Source organism: Drosophila ficusphila, unplaced genomic scaffold (assembly GCF_018152265.1).
Source record: "Drosophila ficusphila isolate 14025-0441.05 unplaced genomic scaffold, ASM1815226v1 contig_158, whole genome shotgun sequence".
NCBI lineage: Eukaryota > Metazoa > Arthropoda > Insecta > Diptera > Drosophilidae > Drosophila > Drosophila ficusphila.
The window spans coordinates 74,063-83,893 of NW_025064048.1; the positions used below are offsets into that span (position 1 = coordinate 74,063).

The 9,831-nt window shown below is 33.4% G+C and overlaps 1 protein-coding gene across 1 annotated transcript; it reads right to left on the reverse strand.

Moving 5' to 3' along the window:
* Window positions 1-8,538: 8,538 nt before the first annotated feature.
* LOC122320895 lies at window positions 8,539-9,092 on the reverse strand. The gene is made up of 2 exons (XM_043209504.1): window positions 9,005-9,092; window positions 8,539-8,920 (listed from the first exon to the last, which is right to left on the reverse strand). Exons 1-2 carry the CDS (start codon window positions 9,010-9,012, stop codon window positions 8,572-8,574), a joined length of 357 nt encoding a protein of 118 aa, XP_043065439.1. The 5' UTR covers window positions 9,013-9,092; the 3' UTR covers window positions 8,539-8,571.
* Between the last annotated feature and the right edge of the window lie 739 nt (window positions 9,093-9,831).

The window sequence follows — 9,831 nt, forward strand, 5'->3', positions numbered from 1 at the left end:
GATAGATATTTTAATAACAAATTCAGAGAGGTATTCCACTTTTAAATCGGGTAAAAATTTCAAAAGTTTGGGCTAAGCAGTGCTGGGATCTGGTCACTTTTCTGCAAACCCATTTTTTGCAAATTTTAACAAGTCGGGGGTCATAAAAAACTACAAAATATTGACCAAAAATTCGAAAATAAACCAATAATGCAGCTAGATAGATATTTTAATAACAAATTCAGAGAGGTATTCCACTTTTAAATCGGGTAAAAATTTCAAAAGTTATGGGATAAGCAGTGCTGGGTTCTGGTCACTTTTCTGCAAACCCATTTTTTGCAAATTCTGACAGGTCGGGGGTCATAAAAAATTACAAAATATTGACCAAAAATTCGAAAATAAACCAATAATGCAGCTAGATAGATATTCGAATAACAAATTCAGAGAGGTATGCCACTTTTAAATCGGGTAAAAATTTCAAAAGTTATGGGCTAAGCAGTGCTGGGATCTGGTCACTTTTCTGCAAACCCATTTTTTGCAAATTTTGACAGGTCGGGGGTCATAAAAAATTACAAAATATTGACCAAAAATTCGAAATTAAACCAATAATGCAGCTAGATAGATATTTTAATAACAAATTCAGAGAGGTATTCCACTTTTAAATCGGGTAAAAATTTCAAAAGTTTGGGCTAAGCAGTGCTGGGATCTGGTCACTTTTCTGCAAACCCATTTTTTGCAAATTTTGACAGGTCGGGGGTCATAAAAAATTACGAAACATTGACCAAAAATTCGAAAATAAACCAATGATGTAGCTAGATAGATATTTTAATAACAAATTCAGAGAGGCATTCCACTTTTAAATCGGGTAAAAATTTCAAAAGTTATGGGATAAGCAGTGCTGGGATCTGGTCACTTTTCTGCAAACCCATTTTTTTGCAAATTTTGACAGGTCGGGGGTCATAAACAAATTACAAAATATTGACCAAAAATTCGAAAATAAACCAATAATGCAGCTAGATAGATATTTTAACAACAAATTCAGAGAGGTATTCCACTTTTAAATCGGGTAAAAATTTCAAAAGTTTGGGCTAAGCAGTGCTGGGATCTTGTCACTTTTCTGCAAACCCATTTTTTGCAAATTTTTACAGGTCGGAGGTCATAAAAAATTACAAAATATTGACCAAAAATTCGAAAATAAACCAATAATGCAGCTAGATAGATATTTTAACAACAAATTCAGAGAGGTATTCCACTTTTAAATCGGGTAAAAATTTCAAAAGTTTGGGCTAAGCAGTGCTGGGTTCTGGTCACTTTTCTGCAAACCCATTTTTTGCAAATTTTGACAGGTCGGGGGTCATAAAAAATTACAAAATATTGACCAAAAATTCGAAAATAAACCAATAATGCAGCTAGATAGATATTTTAATAGCAAATTCAGAGAGGTATTCCACTTTTAAATCGGGTAAAAATTTCAAAAGGTTTGGGATAAGCAGTGCTGGGATCTGGTCACTTTTCTGCAAACCCATTTTTTGCAAATTTTAACAAGTCGGGGGTCATAAAAAACTACAAAATATTGACCAAAAATTCGAAAATAAACCAATAATGCAGCTAGATAGATATTTTAATAACAAATTCAGAGAGGTATTCCACTTTTAAATCGGGTAAAAATTTCAAAAGTTATGGGATAAGCAGTGCTGGGTTCTGGTCACTTTTCTGCAAACCCATTTTTTGCAAATTCTGACAGGTCGGGGGTCATAAAAAATTACAAAATATTGACCAAAAATTCGAAAATAAACCAATAATGCAGCTAGATAGATATTCGAATAACTTTTAAATCGGGTAAAAATTTCAAAAGTTATGGGCTAAGCAGTGCTGGGATCTGGTCACTTTTCTGCAAACCCATTTTTTGCAAATTTTGACAGGTCGGGGGTCATAAAAAATGACGAAACATTGACCAAAAATTCGAAAATAAACCAATGATATAGCTAGATAGATATTTTAATAACAAATTCAGAGAGGCATTCCACTTTTAAATCGGGTAAAAATTTCAAAAGTTATGGGATAAGCAGTGCTGGGATCTGGTCACTTTTCTGCAAACCCATTTTTTTGCAAATTTTGACAGGTCGGGGGTCATAAAAAATTACAAAATATTGACCAAAAATTCGAAAATAAACCAATAATGCAGCTAGATAGATATTTTAATAACAAATTCAGAGAGGTATTCCACTTTTAAATCGGGTAAAAATTTCAAAAGTTTGGGCTAAGCAGTGCTGGGATCTTGTCACTTTTCTGCAAACCCATTTTTTGCAAATTTTGACAGGTCGGGGGTCATAAAAAATTACAAAATATTGACCAAAAATTCGAAAATAAACCAATAATGCAGCTAGATAGATATTTTAATAACAAATTCAGAGAGGTATTCCACTTTTAAATCGGGTAAAAATTTCAAAAGTTTGGGCTAAGCAGTGCTGGGTTCTGGCCACTTTTCTGCAAACCCATTTTTTGCAAATTTTGACAGGTCGGGGGTCATAAAAAATTACAAAATATTGACCAAAAATTCGAAAATAAACCAATAATGCAGCTAGATAGATATTTTAATAGCAAATTCAGAGAGGTATTCCACTTTTAAATCGGGTAAAAATTTCAAAAGGTTTGGGATAAGCAGTGCTGGGATCTGGTCACTTTTCTGCAAACCCATTTTTGCAAATTTTAACAAGTCGGGGGTCATAAAAAACTACAAAATATTGACCAAAAATTCGAAAATAAACCAATAATGCAGCTAGATAGATATTTTAATAACAAATTCAGAGAGGTATTCCACTTTTAAATCGGGTAAAAATTTCAAAAGTTATGGGCTAAGCAGTGCTGGGTTCTGGTCACTTTTCTGCAAACCCATTTTTTGCAAATTTTGACAGGTCGGGGGTCATAAAAAATTACAAAATATTGACCAAAAATTCGAAAATAAACCAATAATGCAGCTAGATAGATATTTTAACAACAAATTCAGAGAGGTATTCCACTTTTAAATCGGGTAAAAATTTCAAAAGTTATGGGCTAAGCAGTGCTGGGATCTGGTCACTTTTCTGCAAACCCATTTTTTGCAAATTTTGACAGGTCGGGGGTCATAAAAAATTACGAAAAATTGACCAAAAATTCGAAAATAAACCAATGATGTAGCTAGATAGATATTTTAATAACAAATTCAGAGAGGTATTCCACTTTTAAATCGGGTAAAAATTTCAAAAGTTTGGGCTAAGCAGTGCTGGGTTCTGGTCACTTTTCTGCAAACCCATTTTTTGCAAATTTTGACAGGTCGGGGGTCATAAAAAACTACAAAATATTGAACAAAAATTCGAAAATAAACCAATAATGCAGCCAGATAGATATTTTAATAACAAATTCAGAGAGGTATTCCACTTTTAAATCGGGTAAAAATTTCAAAAGTTATGGGCTAAGCAGTGCTGGGATCTGGTCACTTTTCTGCAAACCCATTTTTTGCAAATTTTGACAGGTCGGGGGTCATAAAAAACTACAAAATATTGACCAAAAATTCGAAAATAAACCAATAATGCAGCTAGATAGATATTTTAACAACAAATTCAGAGAGGTATTCCACTTTTAAATCGGGTAAAAATTTCAAAAGTTTGGGCTAAGCAGTGCTGGGATCTTGTCACTTTTCTGCAAACCCATTTTTTGCAAATTTTGACAGGTCGGGGGTCATAAAAAATGACGAAACATTGACCAAAAATTCGAAAATAAACCAATGATGCAGCTAGATAGATATTTTAATAACAAAATCAGAGAGGTATTCCACTTTTAAATCGGGTAAAAATTTCAAAAGTTTGGGCTAAGCAGTGCTGGGATCTTGTCACTTTTCTGCAAACCCATTTTTTGCAAATTTTGACAGGTCGGGGGTCATAAAAAACTACAAAATATTGACCAAAAATTCGAAAATAAACCAATGATGCAGCTAGATAGATATTTTAACAACAAATTCAGAGAGGTATTCCACTTTTAAATCGGGTAAAAATTTCAAAAGTTATGGGATAAGCAGTGCTGGGATCTGGTCACTTTTCTGCAAACCCATTTTTTGCAAATTTTGACAGGTCGGGGGTCATAAAAAATGACGAAACATTGACCAACAATTCGAAAATAAACCAATGATGTAGCTAGATAGATATTTTAATAACAAATTCAGAGAGGCATTCCACTTTTAAATCGGGTAAAAATTTCAAAAGTTATGGGATAAGCAGTGCTGGGATCTGGTCACTTTTCTGCAAACCCATTTTTTTGCAAATTTTGACAGGTCGGGGGTCATAAAAAATTACAAAATATTGACCAAAAATTCGAAAATAAACCAATAATGCAGCTAGATAGATATTTTAGCAACAAATTCAGAGAGGTATTCCACTTTTAAATCGGGTAAAAATTTCAAAAGTTTGGGCTAAGCAGTGCTGGGATCTGGTCACTTTTCTGCAAACCCATTTTTTGCAAATTTTGACAGGTCGGGGGTCATAAAAAATGACGAAACATTGACCAAAAATTCGAAAATAAACCAATGATGTAGCTAGAAAGATATTTTAACAACAAATTCAGAGAGGTATTCCACTTTTAAATCGGGTAAAAATTTCAAAAGGTTTGGGATAAGCAGTGCTGGGATCTGGTCACTTTTCTGCAAACCCATTTTTTGCAAATTTTAACAAGTCGGGGGTCATAAAAAACTACAAAATATTGACCAAAAATTCGAAAATAAACCAATAATGCAGCCAGATAGATATTTTAATAACGAATTCAGAGAGGTATTCCACTTTTAAATCGGGTAAAAATTTCAAAAGGTTTGGGATAAGCAGTGCTGGGATATGGTCACTTTTCTGCAAACCCATTTTTTTGCAAATTTTGACAGGTCGGGGGTCATAAAAAATTACAAAATATTGACCAAAAAATCGAAAATAAACCAATAATGCAGCTAGATAGATATTTTAGCAACAAATTCAGAGAGGTATTCCACTTTTAAATCGGGTAAAAATTTCAAAAGTTTGGGCTAAGCAGTGCTGGGATCTGGTCACTTTTCTGCAAACCCATTTTTTGCAAATTTTGACAGGTCGGGGGTCATAAAAAACTACAAAATATTGAACAAAAATTCGAAAATAAACCAATAATGCAGCTAGATAGATATTCGAATAACAAATTCAGAGAGGTATTCCACTTTTAAATCGGGTAAAAATTTCAAAAGTTATGGGCTAAGCAGTGCTGGGATCTGGTCACTTTTCTGCAAACCCATTTTTTGCAAATTTTGACAGGTCGGGGGTCATAAAAAATTACGAAAAATTGACCAAAAATTCGAAAATAAACCAATGATGTAGCTAGATAGATATTTTAATAACAAATTCAGAGAGGTATTCCACTTTTAAATCGGGTAAAAATTTCAAAAGTTTGGGCTAAGCAGTGCTGGGATCTGGTCACTTTTCTGCAAACCCATTTTTTGCAAATTTTGACAGGTCGGGGGTCATAAAAAACTACAAAATATTGAACAAAAATTCGAAAATAAACCAATAATGCAGCCAGATAGATATTTTAATAACAAATTCAGAGAGGTATTCCACTTTTAAATCGGGTAAAAATTTCAAAAGTTATGGGCTAAGCAGTGCTGGGATCTGGTCACTTTTCTGCAAACCCATTTTTTGCAAATTTTGACAGGTCGGGGGTCATAAAAAACTACAAAATATTGACCAAAAATTCGAAAATAAACCAATAATGCAGCTAGATAGATATTTTAACAACAAATTCAGAGAGGTATTCCACTTTTAAATCGGGTAAAAATTTCAAAAGTTTGGGCTAAGCAGTGCTGGGATCTTGTCACTTTTCTGCAAACCCATTTTTTGCAAATTTTGACAGGTCGGGGGTCATAAAAAATGACGAAACATTGACCAAAAATTCGAAAATAAACTAATGATGCAGCTAGATAGATATTTTAATAACAAAATCAGAGAGGTATTCCACTTTTAAATCGGGTAAAAATTTCAAAAGTTTGGGCTAAGCAGTGCTGGGATCTTGTCACTTTTCTGCAAACCCATTTTTTGCAAATTTTGACAGGTCGGGGGTTATAAAAAACTACAAAATATTGACCAAAAATTCGAAAATAAACCAATGATGCAGCTAGATAGATATTTTAACAACAAATTCAGAGAGGTATTCCACTTTTAAATCGGGTAAAAATTTCAAAAGTTATGGGATAAGCAGTGCTGGGATCTGGTCACTTTTCTGCAAACCCATTTTTTTGCAAATTTTGACAGGTCGGGGGTCATAAAAAATGACGAAACATTGACCAACAATTCGAAAATAAACCAATGATGTAGCTAGATAGATATTTTAATAACAAATTCAGAGAGGCATTCCACTTTTAAATCGGGTAAAAATTTCAAAAGTTATGGGATAAGCAGTGCTGGGATCTGGTCACTTTTCTGCAAACCCATTTTTTTGCAAATTTTGACAGGTCGGGGGTCATAAAAAATTACAAAATATTGACCAAAAATTCGAAAATAAACCAATAATGCAGCTAGATAGATATTTTAGCAACAAATTCAGAGAGGTATTCCACTTTTAAATCGGGTAAAAATTTCAAAAGTTTGGGCTAAGCAGTGCTGGGATCTGGTCACTTTTCTGCAAACCCATTTTTTGCAAATTTTGACAGGTCGGGGGTCATAAAAAATGACGAAACATTGACCAAAAATTCGAAAATAAACCAATGATGTAGCTAGAAAGATATTTTAATAACAAATTCAGAGAGGCATTCCACTTTTAAATCGGGTAAAAATTTCAAAAGGTTTGGGATAAGCAGTGCTGGGATCTGGTCACTTTTCTGCAAACCCATTTTTTGCAAATTTTAACAAGTCGGGGGTCATAAAAAACTACAAAATATTGACCAAAAATTCGAAAATAAACCAATAATGCAGCCAGATAGATATTTTAATAACGAATTCAGAGAGGTATTCCACTTTTAAATCGGGTAAAAATTTCAAAAGGTTTGGGATAAGCAGTGCTGGGATATGGTCACTTTTCTGCAAACCCATTTTTTTGCAAATTTTGACAGGTCGGGGGTCATAAAAAATTACAAAATATTGACCAAAAAATCGAAAATAAACCAATAATGCAGCTAGATAGATATTTTAGCAACAAATTCAGAGAGGTATTCCACTTTTAAATCGGGTAAAAATTTCAAAAGTTTGGGCTAAGCAGTGCTGGGATCTGGTCACTTTTCTGCAAACCCATTTTTTGCAAATTTTGACAGGTCGGGGGTCATAAAAAATTAAAAAATATTGACCAAAAATTCGAAAATAAACCAGTAGGTAGTTTATGGGCATTCTGCGTTAAATTTTTTGTGTAACAGCGGGGTTTCGAACCCGAAAGCTCTCAGAAAGCTCAAAAGCTCAAAAGAGCTTTTAGCGAAGTTTCGAACCAAAAAGCTCAAAAAGCTTTTTGTGTGTGTGTGTGTGTGAAAAAGCTTTTGAGTGTTTTGAAATGTGACGGTTAATTGATGGCGGGGATATTAAAAATTTTTGTTGGCGCGCATATTTAAATTTCGGAATGTCCATAAACTACCTACTGCTACTGCTACTGCTACTACTACTACTACTACTACTACTACTACTACTACTGCTACTACTCCTACTACTACTATGAGTCAAATCCATTGTTGCAGTGAAAGCTCACTGTGTGTATACACACAGTGAGCTATTCACTGTAGGAATTGATTTGTGGGGACGTGTGAGTTGTTGTTGTTGTTGATGATAAAAAGTGTAAAGTGTTTTGACCTTGAATAATGAATTAAGCGCGGTGGAGTGGGTCGGTGACCGGTCTGCTGCCGGCTTTTTGCTGATAACACTCTATTTGTGAGTGAATGTAGGTCGGGGACAGTTGGGTGTGAGTTTACTGTGAGAAATTTGTGTTTAAGCTGAGAGAGAGAGAGAGAGAGAGAGAGAGAGAGAGAGAGGGGGTCGCCCCTGATTCTTTGGGGCTGTCTTAGCCCTCCCCTTATCCCACCTCCTAACAAAGAAAAATTTTTTTAAATTTGTATACAGTTTAAATAATTTTTTTATTTTATTGATGATTGTATATGTTTGTTCCGAGGGGTCTTGTCATTCGTTCCCTCAAATTGTGATAATGTTGTATTATATAAAGTGCATCTTCTATAACCAGGTCACGGATAGCAATCAAGATCCTCAAATCTTCTTCAGGAATTATACCTTCAAACTCATCACAAAATTCTTGTATTTCTGTTTTGAGCATTTTCGTCACTTCAACAATGTTAGAATCTTTTTTGATCATTTTTGACTAAATAAAATTTTTAAAAAAGAAAAATAAGTTTTTATAAGATAAGGTTAAAGTAAGACAAAGATGTTGTTAATATTTACGTTGTTCGTTTGTAAACTGTCAATAGATCAAAGTGTTTGTAAATTTAAATATTAAATTTTGCACCCACTCAGACCTATGGGAAATTCACATAGTAAATAAAAAAAAGATTATGAAATTATAATGTTGGGTTATTTTTTTATTGTTTCCAAAACCAAAAAAAACAATAAAAAGAGTATTCATTTAGCCACAGCAGTTGTGATTTACATGGGTGTCTTCTTTCTCATTATTTCTGTTTCGTTGAAATAAATAATTATAGGCGAGTTCTTCCATTTCCGGTCCGTCTTCCATATCTTCAGTACAACGACAGCGGATACACTGACAATTATTCGCACCTAAGCAAACGTTGACATCGTTTGCATTGTTTGGAGGAGGAGGAGGAGGAGGAGGAACCTCTACAGGCTCAGTGAACACAAGCTTCTTCAGTGCTTTTTTCCGAGCTTGCAGTTCTTTCTTCCGATCTTGGTCGTTCATTTTCTTTACCGTTTTATTTCTCCGAGTTGGATGGTATCGTTGAACTTTAGTTTTTAAACTGAATTGAAAATAGAAATGTCGAGTCCTATTTATTTAGACTTTTTATCTAATTTAATTTTTTCTTTTTTTAGTTGTGATTTACTTCACCATATCAGATGACACAATCCAATTTTTGTTTTTTGTTGAACAAACAAATTTTGAACTGTATCATCGAAATGTGGGAAGTTAATTAACATATACGTGTTTTTTTTGTTTTTGTTTTGACAGCGCTAGCATCACTGAATATGATATGGAAAATTTGAATGTTGGTCGCATACACACACGTAGATTTTAATTGTTGGTCTTATTCTCTATCCATTTGTATAATACCAATGATCTCAAGTTATGTTTTTTAATACAACGTGAAATTATTCGCATTACACCAATGGTGACGGAAAAAACTAATAAAAGTACTCAACGTTTTAGCTCTCGACTTCGTTTTGAAGTGGGTATCCAACTTTGGGGCTCTATTTATATGAGTCCGAACTTGTTATCTTAAAAAAAAGAAAAAAAACCACCCTCAACGTACTACTGAGCGTGTGAAAGAAAATTATCGTCTTGCCTTTGCCTTTTTTTGTTGTACATATATATAAAAGATTTCGCAAGATTTCGCATACCTCCTTTATATAAAAACCCAAAATAAAAAAACATTATTTCATCATAATATGAAATATGATTATTTATTGATTGATAGTTACGTATATAGATATTAATATTTTACGTTTCAGTGGATAGCTGGTTAGCTTTATTAAAGAATGGAAATATACGTATATAGATATTAATATTTTACATTTCAGTGGATGAGTGGTCATCTCTATTAAATTTAGTATAATCAATATATAAAAGAATTGAAATTCTAAATATCTGCAATACAAGACTGAAAACAATCAACATAGCCATTATTAACATTACCGCAAAACACACGTATAG